Source organism: Amborella trichopoda, chromosome 10 (genome assembly GCF_054954075.1).
Source record: "Amborella trichopoda isolate Santa Cruz 75 chromosome 10, AtrichopodaSantaCruz75HAP2 v2.0, whole genome shotgun sequence".
Taxonomy (NCBI): domain Eukaryota; kingdom Viridiplantae; phylum Streptophyta; class Magnoliopsida; order Amborellales; family Amborellaceae; genus Amborella; species Amborella trichopoda.
Genome location: NC_142345.1, coordinates 32,982,554 through 33,010,466, shown reverse-complemented (window position 1 = coordinate 33,010,466; position 27,913 = coordinate 32,982,554). Strand labels below are relative to the sequence as shown.

General features: G+C 41.1%; 1 protein-coding gene across 1 annotated transcript in view; it reads left to right on the top strand.

Annotated features, from left to right (window-relative positions):
- Nucleotides 1-2,643: 2,643 nt before the first annotated feature.
- The window catches only part of SIK1 (Protein kinase superfamily protein), a 70,051-nt gene continuing 44,781 nt past the window's right edge, over nucleotides 2,644-27,913 (top strand). Inside the window, exons 1-4 of the mRNA XM_006856819.4 lie at nucleotides 2,644-3,638; nucleotides 4,310-4,398; nucleotides 4,756-4,863; nucleotides 7,841-7,948. Of these exons, the coding sequence (XP_006856881.1) occupies nucleotides 2,975-3,638; nucleotides 4,310-4,398; nucleotides 4,756-4,863; nucleotides 7,841-7,948 (969 nt within the window). The 5' untranslated portion in view covers nucleotides 2,644-2,974. The remainder of the gene's footprint in view (nucleotides 3,639-4,309; nucleotides 4,399-4,755; nucleotides 4,864-7,840; nucleotides 7,949-27,913) is intronic.

Sequence of the window (27,913 nt, the reverse complement as noted above, 5' to 3'; positions counted from 1 at the left end):
AAAATAAGGGATATGGAGATATTTTCCCTAGTTTTTAAGTTCCTTTTCCTGTTTATTCAATGGTTTTTTATCAAAAACCAAAATATATGAAATTGAGAGTCCAAACATTGGGAGTTTTTCCAAATCCAAGCGATAAGCTTTGATTTCTTGCTCATTGTCTCACCGAATTCAAAATTAACTTACTTGGTAATTGTATGCACATTTATTATAGAGTCATCTGATTCTTTACTATCATTATTTTTATTTGAACCAATATCCATACCAATCTCTTGAATGCCACGTGTTGTTCAAACCAAGTTGTTATCGTCATTAAAGCCTTTTCTCAACTATTTAAAGTCAACTATACAAAGTAGATTATGCCTTATCAAGGGTCCCTCAGTGAGGCAATATGTCCTATATATTTTCTCACTCTTTCTAATCATGCCCTTTTAGCCCTACTACTTGTTATTTTTTAGCCTTCCACTTTAACCAATTCATGGCTCTCAACAAGTGTTGTACTAGGTTTGCATTGCAGATGGTCAGCTCAACTAAGTTTACTTTATCTCATCTTATCGCCTATTGAAATTACACTTAAGTTCTCCCGAATGTATTCATTTCTAATTCTATTCCTTCTTGTCTTGCCACTGGTCTATCTCGTCACTGATCTATCTCAACATCGTTATCTCAGATATACTCGTTATATGGTAATGTTATTTCTTAACAGCCCAACATTCTGCCCTAAAAAGCAAAGTTGGTCTCACATCTATCATTTAGAATATCCCTTTCAGCTTTATTGTTATACGGTGATCACATAAAACTCAAGTTGCACATCTCTACTTTGCCCACCAACCTCTAATTTCATGAGCGTCATCTTCCTCAATTTCTTCATTTTTCTGAATTATCGACCTAAGATATCGAAAGTGCGTTCATTTTGATATGTGTTGTCCAAACCATATGGCTATATTCAATAAAGCCAATGCATTCCAAAAAGAAGGCACTTTTTTATTTTTTGAAATCTTGTGTAGGTTATGTTTGTTTACGGGGAAAAACTTATAAGGATCAGACCCTTAACGATCTGCCTCCAAATCTAAAAGCGTGTCCTTCATGGATTCGTTTGCATGATATTTAGTTTAGGTTTTGTTGGCCGTCTTGAGTCACATGCACAAATGCTTAGTCCGAAGGATAGACTTTGAACGAATATCAATTCTATTTACCATTGCAGACCTCTCTAGTTACTTTTGGCTAAGTAATAGAATGTCACTATGGACCATGATGGTCAAAATTTAAGCTTTCGAGTTTTTTTTAAAGAAAAAAACCATAATGACATATTCAAGGTGGAAGATACAACTTTGGAAACCGCATCTCCCCTAGATTTTCCATGTGGCGAGAAAGCATGAAAGCTGTCGATCCTCATTTTCTAACTTCATTTTGGAAGCCACGAAAGTGGGAGCTTCCAAAACTGCATCGCACTTATTATCTATTTAGGAGATGAAAGTCAAAATTCAAAATTTGAAACTTAACAAACCTACGGTGGAAGAAAAAACTGCGAATCTCATCTTCCCCACTTCTACGAGGACGAATGGAAGCTACCAATTTCTTTTTCTAACATTACCTTCAAAGCCAAAAAGTGACAACTTCAAAAACAACATTGTACTTCATATGAAAGATACATTGTCAGCCTCAAACATGAAGGGGAGGTATGACCTAATTTTACCTCACATTTTTAGTGAGTAGAGAAAACAAAATGAAACTCATTTACAAGGGAAATATATTTACTGTGATCACGGCGAGGTGCCATGAGGAGAGAGAAAAACATTTGAATTTATTTAGAAAAAAAAAGTAGTTCATGCGTCAAGCGACAAATTTCTACATTAGCATCCCTTGATGCACAAGGTGGATGCTAGAAATGGTCATCTTACAAAATTTAAAATTGAGTCAAAATTCATATAAAAAATTTAGTTTTTGTTTTATTTTTATTTTTTTCATATTCATGCATATCATGATCATGATGGAGATTTTCATTCCTTAATATTGAATGCAAAATCTATCTCTAAAATAAGGTTTGGAGAGATGACTCATTTAAATAGATGAGCTGGCCATTGTGGAGACCATGTCCATCAGAAAATAGATGGAGAAGCAAAGAGAAAGATATGTGAAGATCCAAAAGATAGTATACTCCCAAGGGAGTATATTGTCCATTTATTCCCTCAAATAAAACCTCCTCTATGGTTAATTTTATGTGAAGATTCAAAAGATATTATACTTCTATTTACTCCCTCAAATAAAACCTCATTTATGATTAATTTTAGTACCCAAAATTTGGGAACGTAACCTCTTAAAGCATAAATCAACCTCAATAAATTTTTTTTCTTGATGGAATCTTTCATATACTTAAAGAAAAAAAAAAAAAAAAAATACAAACTCGAGCTTGAATAGTGACTGTCCAATTTTTAGAGGGTAAAAACTAAGTGTGTTACAACGCTTAAATTTCAACTTTTCTTGAAATATTGATTATGAGGTTGTTCCCAAAATTTTAAGATTGAAAAAAGAAGAAAATATTTCAAATAAATCCTCTGATTGAGGGAGTAGATGTACAGTACGCTCCATAAGGAGCATAATGTGAGATATGAGAAAAGCAGTGAAACACGATCATGACTCGAAGTAAATCAACTGCGACCCATATCAAAACAGGGATTCATTTCTTTTCAGAACTTTTTACGATCAAATCATAAATTTTTTGAACTTTTACTCCTGCTGGGGTGAACCCCTCTCTCTCTCTTCGCCTTCCTCATGTGCTCGGATTTCCATTAATGGAAGTTTTCAATGTTTGCCGGTGATACCTTCCTAGAGAGAGATGCAGCTGTCTGCATCTTCTGCGCGTCACGCGCGTTTTGTAAGTGAGTTCAGTTTTAGTTGAATTCTTTTGGTTTGAGAGCGAGGACAGAGAGAGAGCATAATGGCGAAGCCTAGAGCGTGAACACTGACACTCTGCGGTATGGCTTCCCCTCGTCCATTTTCTCGAAAATCCAAGTCCTCGAACCAGGCGGACATGTACTCCACAGTGGTCATCCATGGCGACACAGGAGACTCGGACCAGAGAGACCCCGACCCTCGAAAAGACGAGGAGGAGGAAGAAGACATCTATGCAACCATGATCACAAAAGATCATGAGGACCCATCTCTCCCTCCTCTGTTAAAGCGCCTCCCTAAGGATTTTGGAGCCGCCATTGATTATGAAGAAGAAGAACACAACTATTCGGGAAGTGTAATTGTGAGATCGAATCGATCTTCTGTCTCTAAATACCCTAGAAAACCACCAGGCATCGATCCTAGGAGTAGAGGGAGCCTGAGAAAGAAACCAGAGGTTGAGGATCCTTATTCAACGTTTCTGGTTAAGTCGAGTGTTCGTTCTAGAGGGGGAACCTTTAGAGGTTCGCCATTTGGGACTATGCTGAGTAGGACAGGGAGCAATTTCTCAACATCGATGAGCAAGGCAGTCGAGAGCATCAGGGGAGGAGCAGGCATGGAGTTTACGCCTCAGATGAGGGATTTCCATGTTGAAGAGGGGAGAAAAGCAATGAGGAGATCGGTTAGTTCACTTCCTGATAGTGTGACAAAGGAAGATCCTACAAACAAGTACGAATTGCTCAATGAGCTCGGTATGCATGCACTCTCTTTCTCTCAGTAAAAAAAGGAAATGTGGGTTATTCATGAATCACTGGAAGAAATGAAAATGAAAAAGAAAATGGGTTCTTCAGAGATTTGTTAAATTGTGGTTAAAAGCAACTTGGGTTCCTTGAAAATTATCAGAAAAAGAAAAAAATGCACTCCTTGGAACGATAGCAGCACGGTTCCATAACAATGATCAAAACTAAACAAAAGGTTTTCTCAGAACGCTATCATATGATATACTTTGTGTATTCTGCTATGTTGATCAGTGCTTCATGGCATGGAAAGAGATGGTGAAATGAATAGTGGGCTGCATTTTAAAAAATAAATGTGCCAAGAACTCTCAAATTATGAAGGAAAGGAATATGGTGTTCTATTCAAATTATCAAAACATGAAAAATGGGATTTCCTCATTATGCTACCATATGAGCTATTTAAGGTATTGGGCTATATTATTCAATGCTTTATGGCATGGAAATAGATTACTTATAATGGGATAGTGTGGCCCATTTTCTTGTTCAATTGAATATTTGCATGCTCTGGCCAAATGCAAATGATTAAATTGGCTGCAGATTGTCCTTGCTTGTTTTACTTGCTTACCTACCCAAGGTTGCACCAGATTTGCTGTAACGGTTAATAGACTTTTTCTTTGATACTCCAGGGAAGGGTTCATATGGAGCTGTATACAAAGCTAGAGACATAAAGACATCAGAGATGGTTGCCATCAAAGTTATATCCTTGTGTGAAGGGGTGCGTTTATGGCGTGTTTAATGTCCTAGTTGCTCTTGGGTCGATATATTGCTATTATAAATATTATATCATCATTGATTGGCAAATTATAAATACCATATCATCTGCTCCATCACACTTGTTTTGTTGCTTGGAGTTTATCTCTCTCCCAAATGAAGAGGTTATTGGGGGAAACATTCTTTCCTTTCAACATATATCTTGAAATACACGAGAAAAAAATAATATATCTTCAAAGATATCTGAACCACAAATTTCAACTGGCAGATATTCATAGATTTCAGGTTTGGCGAAGGGCAGACGGATATTGTTTTCCATGCCATGGATATGTGGTCTAACTTGTGCACTTATGTGAATCAGGAAGAAGGATATGAAGAAATTTGTGGTGAAATTGAGATGTTGCAACAATGTAATCATCCGAATGTGGTCCGGTACTTGGGGAGCTACCAAGGAGAAGATTACCTTTGGGTATGTGCCAGAGCACACATATGGCTTTCTTCTGGGCTTACAAGTTGACCCTTTATACTGCTTTCATGTTTCTTGTTGGCAAGCAGCTTTTTGAGTTGCATACGTAATGACTGTTGTAGAGAAATCTATGTTTTGAGGGTTGAACTCAACTAGGAATGATAATGGCACCAACAAAATTACACAAAATTAATAACGGCGTGAGTTGGATCTTTAAAGTTCACATGCACCTATGTGAACTTTATAAGTAAATGTACTAGGTGAAATTGCATTGCAAATTTACATAACATAAAGACGACATGCATTCATAGTCTGAGGTTCTTCTTCTCATTGCAATTTATAATTGTCTGCAACTAAATTTCTTTCTTCAAAAATCAAACTCCACTCTTGCGAAATAGCATGTGGAGGCTATTTCATTTTACCTTGGGGTCCTTCATGTTTTGTTCTCCATTTCTTGTCCTTTATTCTTGGCTGTAAGGTTTGATTTTTCCAATTCTTTTGACTTATTTAGATGTTTCTTGATTCTTGTTTGCACTTATTCCTTGTCATTCTTTTAATTATTGTTGCTGTTATCATTACTATTACTACTATGCTGTTATCATTACTACTACTACTACTACTACTACTACTGCTACTACTATAACTACTACTACTACCACTACTATTTATCCAATGACAGATCTCAGATACTTACCTAAATAATGTCCGATATCAGTTTCCTTTAATTTCGTATTCCTGTATTTTTCTTAAATGACTATGCTTCCGTGATAAATAAAACAATTAACAAAAGAACTTAAAAAATGACATTACATTGGCAAAAAATTGCACAAGCCTAACCCCCACTTTGTAAATTATCTCCACAAAGCCTCCCGAGTCTACATGGTACAGGACCATAACTGCGAACTAGCATTTGGCATGAAGGGAATTATACTTTCTGGTGATTGCTTGGAAAAGTTTTTCTATGAAAATCCATGTGGCAAGAGGATCACATGGAATATCACTCGGAATTATTCCATGTTGAAGCACTCATGCCTTGGTTGCCTCTGTTAAAATTTGTTTCCACGAGTTATTGATCGTAATCAATCAATTCTGACAAGAATTTGGATTTCGAGTGGAGTGCTTGTTAAATTTCTGCTCTTACGAGGATAGGGTATGAATTCCATTATGGGTCTTAGTAGTGATATCATAGAGCACATTTAGGGACCTATATAAGTCATACATCCTTAAACCTTCCAAGGGGTGTGGAAGTCATGGAGGAGCTAATATCTTGTTTAAGAATATCAATGAATCTTGGTTCGTTTGACCTTTTTCCTCCAAAAGTCTGGTTGTCATCCCCACCTATTTGATCATTGTCAGAGTGCATATCCACTAGACTCACGCTGTCTGATTTCATATTGTTCTTCCATGCCCAACGCTAAGAACCGCATAAGGTCTCACACACTTGATTGCAAACATGTCTAGAACATGGTTTAAAGATTTGCCACAACTCAGAAATCCCCCTGATTGACCGAACCCGCTGCATCACCTGGAGGACGCACTCATTCACCTTGTTTTAAACTCTACTATTTTTTTTGGTCAAAGTTATTTTGACCTTTTAAAGGTAAATAGAATGCTTACTAATAAGGTGCATAAATTATGGCAATCCTTTACATGGTTACCCCCTTATTTTTCACATCCTATTTGTGGGCATCTTGATTATTAGGAAACATCATCTCTGGAATTATCTTCCCAAATTCAGTATCTTTCTCACTCAGATTGGATGTTTCTCTTGCCAAAATTAATCTCTCTCTCTCTCTCACATACACAGATACACACAAACATTAGGCACACATACATACCTACACACATAGCCCTCCCCCTCTAGACACACATGCCGAGTCATTGTTGCTGAGTCCGGTGAACTAATATGTAGGCTGAGCTGAGTCTTCCTGAGTTTTGGAACTGTGGTTTAGAACACTTCCCGATGCTTCTGAAGTACAATCGCCATTCACTCTGACTTGCGGCATGAGACACGTGTTTAAATAGAGTTTGGTATTTTTAAATCATTGCAAAGAAACAGTTTTGGATTCTTGGCAACCTCAACTATCTAGCTGTGTTTCCTTTTTTTGGTAAGCCAGAATAGTTGGTTAGCTTGCTTTGTTTTTGGGACAAACTTGAAGGTTCCTTTGACCTCCCTCATGCAAACCGGGTGCCTTCACCATTTGATCTTTTCTTATCTATTGGAAGGGGTGTAAGAAAGAGCAAAAAGGTCAGTCGCAGATCCTGTGGAGAGGTTGCAAAACTTGGGTTGGAATGGGGTGCCATTTCCCATCCTATTAATAATCTTGCCTGAGGTTTCTTAACTTCAGAATTCTTATGGAATCAGCGTCTTAGTGCTGGTATGGCCACACCTTGACTTTCAAACCATAAGGAGAAAATTATGCTTCTTGCTTTCGGTTCTAGATGTGTCCAATTGCATGCTCATATTGGGAATATGACACGTACTGCGTATCATAGAGCTATTGTCTACTTTACTTAATTACTCGTTTTGTGTCTTGTTGGGTAAATTTAAATCTAATTTTGATGCATTGGAGCCTTTATATTAAACCTTTTCTTTTTTAAGGTGAAATGCATGGACACCCTTCTTAAAACTTCCTTTCTATGCGATTTTTCTGCAGTAGTCAAAATTTGCTATATATCAGTTTTGAGAATATGTTTTGGCATTCCATATATTCTTAATTGATCCAATTATGCATCATTACCTTTAGCTTTAGTTACATTATAAAGTGGATATTATCCTGTAGTCAATGGAGGTTTAAGTTGTTTAATAGTTTAATGCAAGCATGTATCAGGTTACTATGATCATATTTTCGTTTCTGAAAGTTAGTATTTGTATTTTTAGATGTTTTAGAGTCAATAAAGTGTTGCTATTTGATGAAAGTGCTTGATATGAAACTTTGTCACCATGGTCACATGTGGGAATCTTTACTTGTTAATGCAGATAGTAATGGAGTATTGTGGGGGTGGAAGTGTTGCTGATCTAATGGGTACTACTGAGGAGACTTTTGAGGAGCATCATATAGCCTACATATGTAGAGAAGCTTTGAAGGTAAGATACGTTCTGTTCTATGCCTCTCATAATGATTATGGGACTATAATAAAACACTAAAACATTTGTTTTTGATATGTTTTATTGGTTTAATATCAGATTACGGAGGTGCGTTAGGCACATGAATATTTTGGACATTGTCTCCAACACCTTGAGGGCGAATATTACATTGAAATTCCACTGGTGGACAGGGACGTGTCCAACAGTGACAGGGGCAGAATGATATTAGTATACTGTGATGTACATAGGATGTTGATTTAGGCTTAAGGGCATTGAGAATAGTCGTTTGGGGGAAGGATGGCACTTTCAGGCTGTTTGTGGCTATGAGTAAGGAGAATATGTGGATATAAGTGGTGTTCATGAGGGGTTCTTATGTGATTGTTTTTTTATTTGAAGGGTTTATTGGGTCAATGTTGAAAATAGAAGCTTTCTTATACACTTAAGGGGCAGTTGAGTGATTCAGTGGCAAGGGAACCTAAGTATAGTATAGAGAGTTTGGAGGGTAGATTGTAGAAATCATGGTAAAGAAGGTTGTGAGGGTAGTGTCTCTAGTTTAAAGAGGATGTCGGATGATGACAATGGCAGGTTCATATGTAGGACACTGGGTATAATTTTGTTTGATTTGGGAATTGGGGCAATTTTCGAAGGGGCCTATGGAGATGCAGCAGAAGGTCCAGCTGAATATTTTGTAAGGTTTGTGGACTATTGAGTTAATGGATTGGCCAGGAGGGGTATCTCAAGGGAGTGGGAGGGTAGTTGCGGGGAAATACACAATGTGATGTAGCCTATGATCAACCATTCTGTAATCTTTAATTACAAGACCTTAAAGCACTTCTAGAGAACAATTTAAATTGAAATAAGATCATATATCTACAATTTTAGCATGTAATCATCTACAAAACTCAATATACTTGTGTAAATCAACATGGGAAATGAAATTTTAAATCCATGATGGATTGAAATCTGTCTTAAAACAAAATCAGCTAATTAAAAATTGATCCCGATCAAATTTGAAGTTAAATTACAGCCTAAAAAGAAGAAGAGGGGGCTGGAACAAATGTTAATTAATTCCGGAGGGTCTCCACAACTAATTCTAGGATTTTGAAATTAAGGGTGTGAAAAGTAGATGCTAAAATAGGGTTAGGGTTTCAAGGGATATTATATGAGGTTAATTCCAGGAAGGACCTATGGGTTATTTTAAGGTTTTATTGAATTTTTTTAATAGGGAGTGTTTGCTGGCTTGGATGGTTAGAGCAAGAAAGTTAAAGAAAGAAGAAAATAGGAAAAATAAGGGAGAGAGAAATTAAGAAAGGAGGAAGAATACTGAAGAATTCAAGGAAGGAAGAAAAGAAATAAAAGAAAGGAGATGATGAAAGAATTTAGAGAGAGGGAAGAAAGGAGATGAAGAGAGTGGAGGGGAAAGAAGAGAAGAAGTTAAAGATTACCTTGGAAGGGAGGGACCTTGGGAGGTGCTACCAAGCATTCTCTGTGACTTCAATCAAAGAATTCAAGACGCACTTCTCTAATGGTTTTTCTTTTCTTCACAAAGTTCTCAAAATCAATCACCCAAATTGGCTGGGCATCCCTTACTCCCCTTTTATACAAGTTAACTTTAAACGAAATGATATAATTAATCTTAGCTAAAATAAAATAATAAAAGACTAAACTACCCCTGAATTCTCTACAATTTCAAAAGCCATAAGTACCCTTAGGTAACTAAAATAAATTAAAAGGTTAATAACAGTAGTTTGCACTCTTCAAAAATAAAAAGAACTAAAGCCCTAATGCATGATTTCCTCATCAATTCTTCTTGGGTTGGGAGGAAATCGACCTGGTCAAGTATGCCTTAACGTAAAGTTGATAGAGATCCACCCGCCTCCTTTGTAACTCATGCTCATCAATACACGAACAATCAACCAATGGGTGACCCTTTCAATGAACCAAGTATCCCCTGTATGAGCCACGATTTTTATCGACAAACATTAACCACATCTCTATCTCGTCGACAATGTCTCTTGGTAGCTTTGCAGTCTGTAGTGTACCAACATCCAAGTGTATTGATCACCTCTACACTCGTAGAGATAAGCAATATTGGAGATTAGGGAGATGTTAAGGTTCTCATAAAGGTCTAGGAGATAAGCATTATCGCCTAACTTCTTGACAATCCTTTGCTGCCCCAACCTTTGCTGATGTGACTTGATGTAGGTATCAATTGGAAACCTCTCTCTCCTCGGATGTACCATGATAATTTTCCCTAAGAGAATCATCTGTCATGTCGATGCTCATCTGCAATCTCTATATACTTCGCATTGTTGGCTCTAAACTTGTAGAGGACTTCCTTCCATACTTCATTTATGTGTTGGGCATAGTAATTGGCTTCGACACTTCTCCCCCATAAGGTAATGGAACACAGTCTCGAAATGGAACACAGTCCAGAATGTGTGAATTGGCATGACCATACACTATCTTGAAGGGAGACTTTCTAGTAGATTGGTTAACCGAGCCATTATGAGCAAATTCTGCTTGGGAAGACCCATATCCCACTAACTCGGCCTCTCACCTACAAGACACCTCAATATATTTCCCATGCTACAGTTGACTGCTTTAGTCTGTCCATCATTTTGAGGATGATATGCATTGCTAAGTTATAGAGTGGTACCTAGTTTTGACTACAATGTCCCCCCCAAAAAGGACTCAGGACGCAAGAGTCTAGTATTTCTATTAGAGGCGATTGACTTAGGTACATCATGAAGACGAACAACTTTAATGAAAAGACCTATGACATGAGATGTATAAAAGGCCTTTTGATAGAGAATGGAATAATCCATTTTCAAAAAACAGTCGACTACTACAAATAGTAAACAATACCCCCTAGCAGTTTTAGGCAAACCTAATACGAAGTCTATGTTGACATTTTCCGAAGGAGAATTTGGGATGTGAACTGGAGTGTAGAGGCTGGTATTCTGAGATTTGATGGGGTTTGTGGCCTTTAAAGGCCGTGAGATCATGTAAATAGAATTATAGTGAATTCTGCACTTCAATGGGAGTGTGCGCGTTGGTTGACTGACCTAGGGTTAGGTGGTTTCTAGCCGTGATCATGTCCAAAAATCCTTACCCCTTGGGCATATAGCTGAAGAGGGTTTTGAGAAGGTCATCCCTTATTGAGGTCAGAGAGATGCCCATAGATGGTTTGTAGGCCAGGAGAGGTTCGTGGTCTCCTGTGTGCAGAAGTAGGCATGTGAGAGCGAGGGCTAAATCTTTAACAAACATCCGCACGACATGTTCATATGATAGCTGCAATACCGGGAAGCAACCATGAATAGGGATATGTATGCATGTGCATAGAGAGTCCCCTTGTATTATAGTGATATGTGCATGTGTCATGCTCTTAAGGGGAGAGCTTGTAATTTACATTCTGGAAACGTGGTTCTATTATTTATTGGTCTGCTTTGACGAGCCAATCATGAGCCCCTGCATAAGACTGTGGTTCATAGGTCTTATTGCATTGGTTTGAGAAGATAGTCGTGTTTTTTAGACCAGGAGAGGTTCGTGGTCTCCTGTGTGCAGAAGTAGGCATGTGAGAGCGAGGGCTAAATCCTTAACAAACATCCGCACGACATGTTCATATGATAGCTGCAATACCGGGAAGCAACCATGAAAAGGGATATGTATACATGTGCATAGAGAGTCCCCTTTGTATTATAGTGATATGTGCATGTGTCATGCTCGTAAGGGGAGAGCTTGTAATCTACATTCTGAGAACGTGGTTCCATTATTATTGGTCTGCTTTGACGAGCCAATCATGAGCGCCTGCATGAGACTGTGGTTCATAGGTCTTGTTGCATTGGTTTGAGAAGATAGTCGAGGTTCACAATTACTAGGCTGGTTAGAGTGCCATGACAATAACTTATCTTGACCCATTGGTAGCAGTCTATTTCTAGATATCTTGTTTTCAATGTAAGAGATGTTTTTGTGGATTGTAAATTTTTGTTTAAGAATTTGTAAAATTATTTTCAATAGTAAAATATCTTAAAAGGACGTTTTAAAAATTTTTGGATTATGGAGGGGCCAGGTAGGACATGTGTGGGCCTTTGGATCTAGGTCACACATACACCACCCTCACATGTGTGGGGCATAGGTCCCATGGGGACCCACACCTCAGCCCCCTCCCCCCATTCTCTCTTTTTTTTCTTTTTCTTTTTTCTTAAACAAGAAAGTGTTTTATTAAATTGGGATATCTAATATACTCTTTGGAAAAGATTATGTCCTTATTTTATGGAAGAAAAATATTTATTTATTTGACAATCTTTTATCTTTTGAATTCCTACAATCTTGTGAGAAGTATGGGAGTTCTAGAAGATTAGGTTTTGATTAGTCTTATCCTTGTTTGACTAGAAGTTGATATGGGTTAAATATTCAAGGGTTAAGGTTCCTATATTCCTTCCTAAATTGTGATGGCTTATTCATGAGATGGATGACTCATGTATAATTCTCGCTCACCTCACAGATTTCCTAAAATCAGTCATTACTATTGGATAGGCATACCTGGAGCCCTTGATGCCCATATAAGGAGGGGACCCCTCACATTCTCATTACCAAGTTCTAGCCTCTCTCTCACTCTCTCTTCCTTCTCTCTCCTCCACACTCCACTCTCTTTTTCTCTCTCCTCTCTAGTCACCAAAGGATCACGCACACCACTCTAGGCTCCTAGGGGTAGCACGTTACTTGAAGATAATAAAGAGAGCCACACCTAGCCCACAGTAAGACCAAGGGAGGTGCCTTTCAAGGCATGCCCTAGAGAGGTCTAAAATGTCTATAAACCCTAATCTTGTTTATGCTCTGAAAACCCTAGATTTGAAAGGTATTGCTCAAGGAAGCTTCCCGACTCGGAAAATTCAGCAAGGCCAATAGGATTAGAGTGTGCCATGGGTTAGCAAATCGGGTGTGGGGTGTACCAAGTTTTAAGGGGGTGACCCTAGGCAAATTCAAGTAAGTCTTCCTTGTTGTTTGCTTTTATTTTTAGTCATTCTTTGCTTGTTCATTTGAATTTCTAAGAACATTATTTGTACTAAAATTTATAGTCAAAGCTTCTTTTTCAATCCTGGATTGTGTCTATTCTATTTGGCAGTAAAAGGAAAGATCCTAGTTTGTATTTGGGGTTTTATTTCTTGTTTACAACACTGTTTGGTGGCACTTGTAAGTGGAATTTAGATCCATTAACAGAGAAATTTTTTTATTTTACTTCCTTGAATTCCACGTAGCGACTTCTTTCAAGATTAATCTTTAAAAACTTTACAAACACAACAACAATCCACATATCGCTTCGCATCACATCTCAAGCTAGGCCAAAAATAACTCTCCGCTACCAAAGCAATAGTCTTAGCCCAACCAAAATGTCCACCAAGACCCCTACAATGCCAATCAAGAATCTTGTTCTTGTGAAGAGAACTCTTTGGTACGTACACTTGAGTGACATGGAACAAACAACTATCTTGAACAAACCTAGAAGTAGGATCTCTACGATTAGACCGACAAGACTTCCATATAGGACCACAAAATGAATCAGTAGTGTATTGGTCCTTACGAGACTCGAAACCCACCATTGTATGAGACAATGTTTCGAGGAGGAACGACCGACAAATCAAGGCATAAGCCACTTAAATGTAAACTCTGAATTTGTGTTTTAATGGAAAAAATGCATTCTTGTAAGAATGTGACCCATTTGGCATTTCGATTATTCAGTGTACGTTGAGAGTTACTGTCTTAATGCCTCAATAGGGTGAATATAGCACAAACTCCCTCTGAATCAAATAATGGCTCCATTATTGAAGAGCTTGAAGGATCACATAAATTCGACATTGTTGAGTAACCGGAACAAGCATCAGTCAACTTTTTATTGAAGAATGCAACTATGCATCCCTCCTAGCTTAACATAGCTTCTATCCTAGCATGGGAGGTATCACAATCCACTTCTAAAACCCTTTCAAAATCGGGAGGGGCTAGCACTGCTGCACTTGTCATTTTTGTCTTTACTAGTTGGAAACTCTATTATGCCTCTAGAGTCCATTTAAATTTCCCTTTCTTCATGCAAATAGTGATTAGTGCAATTGCGGTATTAAAATTATGGATAAATCTCCCATAGAATGAAGGGGCATCGTGAAAACTGTGCGCATCACAAATGGAACTCGGGGTCATGGCCAGCTCTTTATGGCTTCCACCCTTTGCTGGATCAACTTTATTCCCTTTTGACCAAACAAATAGCCTAGAAAAATGAAACCTTATTAAAACAGGTACACTTCTTAAAGTTGAAATGCAACTTGCCCTCCTTGAGGATCTCTCGTACTCGTTGCAACTATATTAAGGGATCATCCTGGCTAATATCATATATTGAAATATCATCAAAGTTCATGATCATAGATTTCCCAATGACTGGTTGTAAAACTATGTTCATACACAAAAATGTGCTCTATGCATTGGATAAAACAAAGGGCATGACTAGTCCTCGTAAAGACCTCTCACGATCTTGAAGGCTTTCATCATCTCCAAGTGGAATGTGGATTTAATGGTATCTTGAGGTCAATCTTAAAGAAAATCTGAGCACCATTGAACATATCTAGCATGTTGTCAAGCCTAGTATGGGAAATTTGTACTTGATAGTAATCTTATTGATTGCATGACTGTCAACACACATTTTCCAAGTACCATCTTTTCTCACAGTTAAGAGTGTAGAAACCACACATGGACTCCAGCTTTCTCGAATATGCCATTTTCTTGGCAATTCCTTGACTTGCCCAGGCAACTCGCTGTGCTCTGCTGGACTCATCCAGTAACGAGCTAAGTTTGGGAGGTTTGATCCAAGAGTGAGATCTATACAATGTTATCTATCTCTCATAAGAGGAAGGCTGTCAAGAACATTATATGGAGTTTGCTCCCTAAATTTCTCCAAAAGGAGCTGGACCTCTTTTGTAATTTGACTCTCCTCCTTTTCTTAGCCACAAGATGTAAGACTACTTGTATCTCTTTACTCTTTATTTTATCCTTGATTCGCTCTTTTCTATTGTCCTATTTTTTGGGTAAGTCAGTGGGAGAGAAGGCCTCCTACCCATTTTTCCATTAATAAAAGAGCAGAGAAAAACGATTATCGTACAACCCCATAGTAGGGCAATTGTGTCAGATCATGTAATAAAAGAGAGGAAAGAAAATCGGGTGGTCTATGGCACCACACAGTAGCACCGGGGTGAGCAGATGCCCTCTTAGCGAGGGCATCGGCAACCATGTTGCCTCCCAAAAAATATGTGTAATAGACCATCGATGAGAAGAAAGTCTGGTGCAACAATTATCTGCGATCGTCTTAGCCGCCATTGAGCACCGCATCGATTATGAATATGACATTCCCAAGCAAGGCCGAATCACTTTCTATCTGTATTGGAAAGCAATTCCTTTGATGAACCAATTGAGTTCCTTCCTCAAGTGCCAAAAATTCTGCATGGTTATTAGAAGCAAAACTAAAATGCTTTGCAAAAGCAGCAATGAAACCGCTCTTTATGTTCCTGATGACTGCACCACCACCTACTAAACTTGGATTTCTCAAGGAAGCACCATCAATATTGAGCTTGTAATTTTGAGCTTCAGGAAAAGACCACACCACCGTAATAGGGATTCTGACCTCTGCTGAAGCCAAGTTATGGCCTTTTCTAGTAAATGAAAATACCACTTTTTAACTTCTGCTACTGCCTGAACATGTAAGATAATCTGTTTCATAGTGCCTGAACATGTAAGATAATCCGTTTCATAATAAGCTCTCTCCTGGTGGGTCTTGACTTAAAGACTCTTCTTATAGAAACCAAATAGCAGTAAAAAAGATGGAAGACCAAATATTACGAAGTCCATGTGATTTAAACCTGAAAAATCAGGGATAGAAGTATCGAGGACAAACCGTTTTCCACATCTCCAAGCTAATGATCTCCATATTCCCTGCGCAAAAGCACATTGGAATAATAGATGGACAAGGCTGTCATCATGGTTGCTACAAAAGGGACATAAAGAGTCCAGTTGCATACCCCGCTTTTGCAATAAAAATGAGGTGGACAATCGATTATGCAAGGCCAGCCATGAGAACCATTTCGCCTGTAAGTGGCATTTAGAGGACTAAAGTGCACGAAAAATAGGCTGTGATGAATCTTGATGCCTAATAAAATCCCATGCCCTTTTAATAGAAAATAGGCCATCAACATAGTGAATCCATACCAGTGAATCCTTTTTGGGCTATAGAGGAAGAGTATAATTCTTAACCTCCCTCCATATATTTATCAAAAAATCAGATGTGGGATGTGGTAGAACTCAAGACTGAGGTGAACCTCTAATGAAGTCTAAAACCCTCCTCCTTGCAGTAGCCCCTAAATCCTCTTGAATGTCATTATCATGCAAATCTGAAAGTGACTGACCTGCTAACCATGGATCCACCGAGAAATCCATCTGACCATTACCAATATTCCACTGTACATTGCCTTTCAAGTGAAATAAGCCAAGTAAAATTCCCTTCCATGCATGAGAACATCTTCTTCTTCTCTCAGCCTCCCATATAGAGGAATTTGGAAAGTATCGATGTTTGAAGAACCGTGCCAGCAACGAGGATGGATTTTCCAAAATCCTCCATGCTAACTTCATCATTTCTGCGATATTGAAATCTGCCATTTCCCTTACCTTGAGACCTCCTTCAACTAGAGTGAGACACTGTTTTCCATTTTATAAGATGAACACCTTTTTTCTCTACTTCACCGGCCCATAAGAAGTTCCTCTGTAGTCTCTCTATCATATTTTTTTGAGAAAGGTTAACATTGTATTACTGTTTTAAGAAGTGTACAATAGAGAGGAGGCCAAGTTCACCCCCTAAGGGGTGGATTGGAAAAATACAGTAACTGTATCTTATACAAAAAGGCTTATAAGATCGCCCAATGTATTGTTTTACATGAAGCTTTCAAAAAACCAAAAAATGAGGAGGCCGAGAGAGGCTAGGTGATGTGCTAAGGAAACGAGCTGAGCCAAAGGTCTTGTACAAAAAAGGAGACAACCCCGGCTTGGTCTTGTAATTGCCTATTAGCTCCCTCTTTCGCCTAGTGATCTGCGTATACGTTGGACGTCCTCTAAGTATGCCGCCATAACACAGCCATATCCCTACAAAGGTGATCAATTTCATCGAATGTAGAGGTTAGGTACCCTGACCGAGATGAAACCCTACTAGTCCATGAGAGAACATCCTTTGAATCTCCTTCAATGATGAGGTGTAATCCCCAAGAGGAATTAAGCTTTTTCAGGCCTTGAAGGAGGGCCAAGGATTAAGCTATATGTGCTTCCATGATGCTAAGGTGCTCTGAGAAAGAAAGAAGAACATTGCCAAGGTGGTCTCTAAAGACCCCACCAGCCCTCGCCGGTCCAGGATTCCCTAAGGAGCAGCCATCAAAATTTAGTTTGATGGTTCCTACTGAGGGTGGTTGCCAAAAGTTTGATCTTTGTGGCTGTCTTGGATAGTGGAGTAGAATATTCTTCCATTGGGGTAGGAATTGGGTCCTTTGTATCCGCGAGAAGGTTTTCTGGTTTGAGGCCCAAAAGGACACCATGGAGATTACCTTGCTCAGGAGAGAGGAAGGCTGTAGTTTTGAACCTCGGAAGGTATGGTTGTTTCTTTCCACCCAAATGTTCCACAGGGTTGCCTTCCACATGGCTCTGCCAGCCATTGGCCAAGGGGTATGGACCTCATAGGAGATGAGTGCTTTTACCGTAGGTGGAGTGACCCATTCGATGCCCAAAAGTAGCAATATATTACTCCAAAGTTCAGAAAGGAAATCACAGTGTAAGAAAAGGTGACTGTTTGACTCCTCATCTTTTAGGCATAAAGCACATCTGTTAGGGATAGGGATCCCTTTCTTTTGGAGGTGGTCAACAGTGAGGGCTCTGTGAGAACTGGCAAGCCAGTTGAAGGTTTGGATCGTGGGTGGGGCCATAGTGGACCACACTTTTGAAACCGTCTAGATGGGATTGGCCGGAAAGGTGGGGGGCTGTGATAGGATTTTATAAAAGGAGGCCACCGAGAATGCTCCTGAAGGAGTAGGTGTCCAGAGCAAAACATCTCTCCCTCGGTTTGGAATAAAGTGAGAATGAAGTCCTGTTAAGAGCACTTGAAAATTGGTAAACTCCTCATCAGTTAGGTTTTTTCGAAAAGAATGGTTTCTGACTCTACGTACTTCTGTAAGAATCAATTCCTCAGCCACTGTAGCTTCTTGATTGATAGCTAGCGAATAGATGTCTGGGAAGGCCTCCCGCAGTGGTGAAGATCCTAGCCATAAGTCTAACCAGAATATCACATGGGAACCACCTCTCGGATGAAATCTAATGAGTTTCTTGAAATGAGGCAGAACCGAAGAGAAAGAATTCCATGCTCTTGAGATATTATGTCTTGGGGACGTCTCAGGCACCCAAGCTCCTTCTGGTATCCTATACTTGTTTCTTAAATCCTGAGCCCACAGGGAATCAAGCTGGGATGCCAGTTGCCACCACCACTTGCCTAAGAGGGCAAGGTTATACTTTCTGAGAACCCTGATACCTAAACCACCTTGGTGTTTAGGAAGGCAGATGTTATCCCAAGGAACCAGATGGAATTTATTCTTCTGAGCCTACCCTGACCATAGGAATTTTCGCATGAGCTGGTTCAAACGGCTGGCCATTAAAACCGGCATATGGAAAAGCGACATTAGGTAAACTGGAGAGTTAGATAGGGTCGCTTTAATCAAAGTCGACCTGCCTGCCATAAAAAGGCGACGACCTTTCCATCCAGCCAGGCGTCTGTCCACCCTATCAATGACTTGCGACCATTGACCTTTTTTGGGTTTGCTTAGTCCAAGAGGGAAGCTTAAGTAGGTTGTAGGGAGGTCCTCCACTTTACATTCCCAATTGGGAATGAGCCCTTTAATCTCAGCATTTGAAATAGCAACCCACATCATTTTTGATTTTTCCATATTGACTTTGAAGCCAGTTGCTTCTTGAAAGCATTTCAGGAAGAGATTCAGGTTATCGACTTCCTTAGAGGAGGCATCTAAGAACACCAGACTGTCGTCCGCATATTGAAGATGGGACACTATTGGGCCGTGTCTATTGCTCTTGAAGCCGGAGAGAAGACCAGCCTGAAACACCCGGGAGATAGAGCGGCTGAAAGCTTCAGCTGCAATTACGAACAGGAAAGGTGAGAGGGGGTCTCCTTGGCGAAGACCCTCGAAGAAGAAAAGATGCCCTTCGGGGTCCCAGTTATAAGGATAGAGAAGTGTGGACGAGAGTAGCACCCTCTCATCCACTGTCTCCAGCGATCTCTGAATCCCATTCTGACCATAGTCTCTTCTAGGATGGACCAATCGACATGGTCATAAGCTTTCTCCCAATCAATTTTGAAGATAAGGCTAGGTTTCTTGTCGAGGTGATGAGAGTGGATGCACTCATGAGCCACTAAGGCTCCATCAAGAATCTGTCTTTCTTTAATGAATGCGGTTTGGGACGATGAGATAATGGAAGGAAGGACCTGTTGAAGTCTGGATACTAGGACTTTGGCAAGAATTTTGTAGGAGGAGCTTAGCAGGTTGATGGGGCGGAAGTCCTTGATTTCATCTGTCCCTTCCACTTTGGGGACTAGAACTAGGAAGGTAGTGTTAATAGCTTTTTGCAGAGTTCCCCGTAGAAAGAATTCATCGAAGAAGAGTTTAAAGTCAGGTGCAAAAATGTCCCAGAAAGCCTTAAAGGGAGCTATCGGGGCCTGGGGCTTTATCTTTGGGTAGTGCATCTATGCCTTGCAAGATCTCTTCAATAGTAAAAGGTTTTTCTAACCACGAAGCTCTATCGTCCGAGAGGCTCAAAAAATCTAGGGAAGACATTCTAGGTCTTAGGCCAGGGGGAGCAGTGTAGAGGGATTTAAAGAAATCGACTATGGCCAGATCAATTTCATCAGGAAGGGTGAAAAGGTAGTTGTTATTTCTAATCATCGAGATAGAATTGTCTCTCCTACGACAATTGGCTATCTGGTGAAAGAAGGTTTTTTTTTTCTGCAAGATGTAACCTGCTCTTTCAAAGACGAGTAAGGAATAGGAATTCCACCGATTTTGGATAAGGGAGTGTAGGGATTCCTCTTGCAGCCAGAGGAGCTCAAATCTGAAGGGACTCGGGCCCCTCTTGACAGCCAGGGTATCTAAAAGAATGGGACAGTGGTTTGACGTGGGTTTAGGTTGTGCCTGAGCAGAGGATCTAGAGAAACGTTCTTCCCAATTCAGGGAGAGAAGAAACCTGTCAAGTTTAGAGAGGGTAGGGTTGGTTGCGTGGTTGGACCAAGTAAACTTGCTGCCTTGAAGAGGGACATCGAAGAGCTCGTTTCGCTCTCGACTAACAAAATCAGAGAAATCCCTCATTCCCTGGAAAATAGCATTAGAGGTGTTTCTGTCGTAGGACCAATAGATAATGTTTAAGTCACCACCCAAGCACCAGATGGGATGAGGCAGTGACGCAACCAGATCCAATTCTGATCAGAACCTATTTCTAAGAGAAGCAGGGTTGGGACCATAGACCGCTGTGAATTTCCAAGGTATTCCATCAGAAATGCTGGTTAAGAGAGCAGTGACAGAGAATTCCCCAATGTGAGAGGAATTGAGAGAGTGGTTTGAAGGGTTCCACACTATCCAAATATCTCCAGAGGCCCCATTCACTGCTAGGGAAACCCATTGGCTAGGTCTACTACCCCAGACTTGACGAATGAGTTGGAGATCAAGATCAGGTAGTTTGGTTTCAAAGAGCAAGAATGGCAGGTGAATGTTTAGGGGTGAGATCCTTGACTGCAACCTTCTTGGAATGGTTGCCTCGGCCTTTAACATTCCAGACTAACAACTTCATTTATTTAAACTATGAAGGGGGGAGGAGGCCAGTCTGGGAGACCTCCGCAAAGAATTTAGGTTTGAAATCAGGGGAAGACTGTCTGTAGGCTGACCCTCAAAAGGAATAGAGGAAAAAATATTACAAAGTACTCTCTGTCCTCTGAAATTCACCTACATTTTGCTTTGAGCGTCAACTGTTACGAACTTGTGGGCCGGTCCTTTAGGTCCATCATAGGCAAAACCCATAACTCTATACATATCGCGCATCCTGGCGTCGACCCTGTTTGACCCATCCCCGTCGACCTCCTCTGTCTCAACGAGAGCTAAAGGGGGAGAGATGGGATTTGCACCATCGTCCCTAATTGTCCCATCCCCGTCGACCACCTCTGCCTCAACAGGAACCAGAGGGGGAGAGATGATAGTTGCACCGTCGTCCTTGTTTGTCCCATCCCCGTTAACCGCCTCTGTTTCTGCGAGAGGGGGAGAGATGGGAGGTGCCTCTACCACTCTGTGTCCCCCATCCCCGTCGACCACCTCTGTAGCAAGAAAGTCCAGAGGGGGAGAGATGGGAGTTGCAGAGAACACTGGATCCTCGTTAACCAAATTCTCGGGAGGAGTGAAAGTGGGGTAAAGGTCTAGAGGAAGAGAGGGAGAGGTCAGTTGAGAGGGTGCAGGAGGCAGCTGATAAGGGGAGAAGCTAGAGAGGGTATGCGATTGGGTGGGAGAATCAGAGAGGTCCGGGGTAGCCTGAGGAGAGGGGAGGGCGAATAAAGGGGACTCATAGTAAACGGACGGAAGGTAGGCAATGTAGTGGTAGGTCTGGATCGAGGAATAGGTAGACAACACCACAGGTGAGGAAGGGGGCCAGGCCATCTGAAGGTTGTGCACACTGTGGATCTGAACCAGGTGAGGAGTAAAAGTTAGGTGAGGAGCTAGAAGGTTGGCTAAGGACGAAGGTTGGGGGGGAGTATGATCCATGGAATGGGCTACTACAAAACCTAAAGGATAGCCGTCCGGAAGCAGGGAAGGGGTAACAGAGCTATGATTAGGGACAGGTACCAGGGAGAAGGGGAAAAAATGGATGGAAAATGGAACTAGAGGGAGGCTAGAGGATGAAGGTAGCGATGGGGTAGGCAAAGGAGAGAGGGCCTCAGATTGCTAGGGAAGGAAAGAACAGGGGAAGGTAGAGAGGGAGTTCCCACTAGAGGGAGACCGGAGGTCTTTTCCATCAGGGGAGGACGGCGGCCGAAGAACTGCTGAGGCATGCAACGGCTGAAGGGATTGAGGCTGGGACAACTGGGGTGTCGGCAGTGGCTGTAGAGGCGACGAAGAGCCAGATGCCGCAAGGTGGTGTGTAGGCAGGTGCTGCGGAGGTGGCGAGTAGGTAGGTGGCCCAGGCATAAGGATGGCGGAAAGGGGCGGCGAAGGACAGACATTAAAGGCTGAAAGACCCTGTATCGGGGGAGGACGGGGCAAAGGCACGTGAAGGGGTAGGTGATCGCTCTGCCCGAGAGATGAGGTGACGGGTTCAGAGGGACGCATGGTGGCAAGGGAGGGGAAACGGGCAGAGGGGAAGACAAAGAGGAAGGGCCGAGTTCAACGTTGAGACCCGAGAGGGGAGGAGAGGGTGAACGGTCAACCCATACCTCTTTACCGAGCTGCTGATGATGAAGGGGAAGACCCGCTAGAGAAGGCACTTTACTGAGTACAACCGCTAGGGTCGGGTCTTCGGGACGCCTATGAGAAACAGGCTTCAGGGGATTTAGCATGTGCCTGCTAGCTCAGCTTCGTCCTTGTGTTTCGAACCTGGGACTCTTAGACACCTGAGCCGGGTTGGGCGGATGTCGGCGTCGCTTCTTGTGATGCCGTTTTTTCCTGTTCACTTCAATCCTGGGATGAGAGGAATTTTCCGATGAGAGCTCAGGAGTCGGAATAGGTCAGAAATGCACAGATGGTGGGGAGGCCGGGTCCCACGAAGTGTTGATTGGGTAGAGCAGACCTTCTACCTTCAGTCAAAGAGTTTGCCGAATTCGACCAGTGTCTAGGACTTCCAGTAGTAGTCGAATGGATCCCAGTGGAAGGTTTCGAGGGAGATCCAATGGATGGAGATAACAGTGCCACAAGCAGCGGCGACTCTCCTGAAAGTCACTGGAGACCAAGCATGTAGGGGAATGTTATCGAGAGTTTGTTTCTTGAATGAACCCTCCTTAGGCCACCATGGCCCAAGTCGTCTGCAAGTTGTTTCAGGCTCCTTCAGAGAGATTCTAGCCCAACTTTCGATACCGTGAATGCCATCCCTTGCGGGTTGGAAGCTCCCAACTAACGACGCCCGAAGTTTCGTCCTGTTCACCAAAACTTCCTCTGGAAGGGGTTGGACAATGAAGGGGAGAAAAGGAGAAGGTTCAAAAGGAAGGGGCCCTGAAGGGGACGACTGTGTAGTGGGGGAGGAAGAAAGGAAGGGATTATCAATGGGCAAATCCCTTCTAGCCGGGTTGCTGTAAGGTCGAGCAGTGACCTGAGCAAAAGAAAAAGGTTGACCAGAAAAGCAGGAGGGTTATGCTTAAAGGTAAGAAAGGAAGAAGAATGGTTGAGAGAGGAGGGAGGAGAGAGCACCGGGCGCAAGGGTCTGTGTCTATGGGTTAAAGGATACAGATTGTAGATGTCGTTCCAAGATAGGGGAAGGGGGCGCTGAAAGCGTCGAGCCATTTTTACTGCTTGTTGCTTCTTGAGTTCCTGATGCTGTTCTTTTTTGTTGATATTTTTAATAGAGAAAGGAGAGAGGGGGGGCTCATTTGAGAGTGAAGAGAAGGGTTGGTTAATGGTACAATGAGAGTGGAGAGAGGGCTTCTTGGAGGGGATAGGGAAGAGAGACAAAAGGTTCCAAAAAAGGGTTTTCTTAGAGAGAAGGGGAAGTGCATAGTGCAGAGTGCAGAGTGCAGAGAAGAAAGTGGAGTGGAGAAAGGCTCTATCATATTACATGTTTTCTTCGGAAGAATGAAAGATTACAACCAGAAAACCGTTGATGCTCTAAGTATAGACTTAAGCAACTGAAGTCGACCTACATATGAGAGGCATAAAGGCTGCCATGACCCAATCTTACCGAACACCTTACCCACTAGACTATGGCAATAATTGTGACTAAGATGTCTACGAAATAATGGTGGGCCCAAATAGCGGACTGGGAGGACTCCTTCAAGAAACTTTTAACTCCCTAAAGTTATTATAGAATCCCAACTTTTTAGACCAAATATGGCTCAACTCCATAGGAAGCTTAGTTTCCAATAAGAAAAGAAGACCAATGTTATGTTGTCCTTTTAAAACCCCAATATCCGATATTATGCCCCGGCCCAAAAGACCCTTGATATTCCAAGCTGCAATTGACATAAATAAAATTAAAGGTTTGATCATTTGGTAAGAGAAACCTTACCTTCAGAAGATGCAATTGACATAAATAAAATTAAAGGTTTGATCATTTGGTAAGAGAAACCTTACCTTCTTGTCACCAGTAGCTACTAGAGGTAATCCTCTCATATCACCTAAAGCTGATAAAGAATGCCCCTTCTTGTCACCAGTAGCTACCAAATAGGCTTTTAATTGTGATCTAGTTTGAGCTTGAGGGAGCTTCTCACTACTCGCATGTGCTTGCAATCGCTTATTTAAACCTTCCACCTTATCAACTTCCTTTTCCAGAGATTTCCCATCTTCTAGTGTGTTGGGATTGTGACCACCAACTTCTTTTTCCAGAGATTTGTTGGGATTGTGACCACCAACAATATTCCCCATGCCATCCTCTAGCGTGTCCCCCTGTGGCTCAGTCACTCCCTTCCCATTACCACAGGTTTTCGGATCCTCCATAAGCAAGGGATCCAAAACTGCCCTCAACATCATACTCCTCATCTTTCTCTATGTCAGGAGTGACGTTAACTTGCTTGAGACTGTACTCACATTCCTTCTGATCATGGCCATGGACTGAGGAATGCATGATTGTAGGTGTAACAACTGCTTTATCAGTCACCATAGTCGAAATGATATCAACAGGTGTGGTCATAGAATGGGCAGCATTGTTTACATCAGCCTGGTTGTCCATAGTCAACAACGAAGCTTCATGGTTCAGAATTGCATTCTGTGGCAAGAGCGAGGATTCGCCATCCTCAACTGGTGACGAAACATGCCCAGTCACTGGCGGCAGACCCTCGACATCACCAGACACATCAATATTATTGACATTAGTCATAATTGTAACCTCATACTCTTGTTGCACATCAGAATCACCCATAGGAATACGACTGTTGACGGTATTTTGCTCATAAGAGCTAACTGCCTTCTCAATAAGAGACACTTCGTTATTCTCTTGGACATTGACTAGAATTTCAAAAGCATTAGAAATGATATCCTTTGGGTCCACTTTGTTATTAGTATGAGAACCAACAGTGTGGTCGATAATCAGCACATTATGTTCCTTCGGCACATTGGAAAGGGTTAGAAAACCACCGTTCGATTCAGATTGAACAGCTAAGAAATGGGGTCGCATATAACCTATATGTTGTTGGGTCACAAAGAAATATATCCCTTTAAGTAATTAGCTATATACCACCAATAAAAAGGTATAAAAATCATTTCAAACAAACAAGAAATAAAAGGAAGTGAGAAAATATTTCAACCGTCATAGTTTCAACCGTCATAGTCGCCAAACAATGAAGATTAATGGACCGACACATTTTCAAATGTTTAACCAATCCGTAACTCGAACTCAATGTCATGCGGACTTCTAAACTAATATCACTAAATTCTTTAACAGCTTTTGTAATATAAGGAAATCACTTCTAATCATACCTCTTTGGAGATATCCATTGAAAACAACTTTGTAGGAATTGCTGAAAGCTGAAAGGAGATCACCAATCTTGCAATGAATTGATGAGAGTGCAATGCCTGTGCAAAGATTACAACAAAGCCCATATTTTAGAGATTTAGCATGGGCCTGCCGAAAAGCTTCCATTCTATATAATCGTCTTCTACACACTTTTTTATAACAATAATACCAAGAGTACATTGAGAAGACCAAAATCCAGAGCTTTTCATCTCTTGGAAATATTGTAATTCAACTTTAAAGATATACAATTCAGAATAACTAGAGATCAATGTTTTCCAAATCATGGTACCTCTCACAAACATCTCATCCATCATATTTTGTGCACATTGAAAACTACCACTACTGTGATTCAAGTGAGCAACACTATCGATCATAAATCCCTCCTGAAAAAAAGTCATCTCTTAGGATTCAATGAAATATTTTAACCCCCAGGCTTGTTCTTGCTAAATTTTATGAGGTCAAGATGCAAATATCAGGTTCCTTAGGTTTAGGTTTTGCTTTCCTTCACCCTCCTTTTATATACTAACTGCTGTCTCCCTTTGACTACCTTCCAAACCTCTTCCCCTGAGGGTAACTTAACAGAAGTACCACCATTAGGAACAATTGTTGCACTAGCCTTGATGGGAGCCTTTGCACTTAAATCTGCTCGACATAATTCAGGGTTATGGGCCACCCTCCGACATTTAGAACAGATCGAGGGTATGAACTCATAGATTATCTCTTGCCCATAATCCTTCCCATACATGTCCAGCCAAACTTCAGTCGAGCATATCGTATCTAGATCCAATGCAACACACACCCTTGGCTCAGCACTTGATCTTAATTTGTTGGTTTGTCCATGAAGATGGGCTTTCCAACACTGGAGGCAATACAAAACAGAATTTCTGGTTCCCAATACATTATTGGCAACCTTGGCAATTTGTTCCAAACTGGTACAATTTGGCGAGTATATTCTTAGAGGGTTGAACTGATGGATTCCATTCTTGAAGCACCAAACACTTTTTGTTGATAAACCATGGCCCCCCCGTACGGGCAACCTCCATCTCCTTCCTAGAACGGAATCGAAAAATCAAGAAGCCCCCATCAGCAGAGAGTACTTCAACATCACGCTCAAGCCTCCATATTTTCTTCAACATCTCTTTCATATAATTTCGATCGGATCGGTGGCCCAAGAAGTACCCCAATAAGCGGTTTTCCCACCTACTCTGACATGAGTCCAACTTCTTTTCAATTTTGACAAATGTTTTACCATTAATAATTTCAGTAGGTAAAGTATCCATCTCCTCAAAGTAAAACACTCTGTTTTGAACACCCTTGGCACCAAATAACAGGTCTGAGGACCTACCCAAGTCCCAACAGCTCTTAGCTAAGCTTCCATTCTTGTTCTTTGAAGCCAAGGATGGAAACTCCTCCCTTATGACACCTTCACCATGAGAACCTGAAGTAGATCCTAGGTTGTTCTTACTACCAAATTTTTTTTTTCAAGGAGTAACATCCACCTCCTTGCCTTTGCCAGAACCAACAATAGGTTGACTTCCTATGTTGCCATCTATGGCATGTTTCAACCCAACCACCAAGGGTGGAAAGGCCTCCCTTACAGAACTCTTGATGACCCCATCAAGATCAACATCAGTAGATCTCTGGCCAGGGCTGATACGAAGATTTTCAAGGTCAGAATCTTGAACAATCATTGTCTCTCGGTTCATGATACTTTGAGCAATACCATCAAGACCAGAATTTATGGACTCAGGAATATCTCCATAGGGAGAAAGAGCTGGCTGTTCAGTATGCTCACCCATAGCCGTAGGTGCATGCAACCCATAACCATCATGAATAACATAACTGCGACCTTGACCGTACTCAGCATTATTGGCAACCCCACCAGAGTCAATAACATGATCAATATCATTGTAAGGGACAGAAATTCGAACACCCAAAACTTTCCCAATCTGGGAAGCTTCACGACTATCTTCTATGGAACTAGAAACACAACCCAAAAGATCGTGACCCATAAGTTTAGCTTGCACATTAGCATGGCTAGCAAGTAAGCCATCCTTTTTTGATAAAACATTACCAGCAGGAGACACACCGAAGCAAGAACTAGAATGCACAAAAGAAGCATTCTGTGAATCAATGCAAAAAGAGATATTGTCCTTCGCAGGCATTAGAGAATAACCAGAATTGAAGTCATCA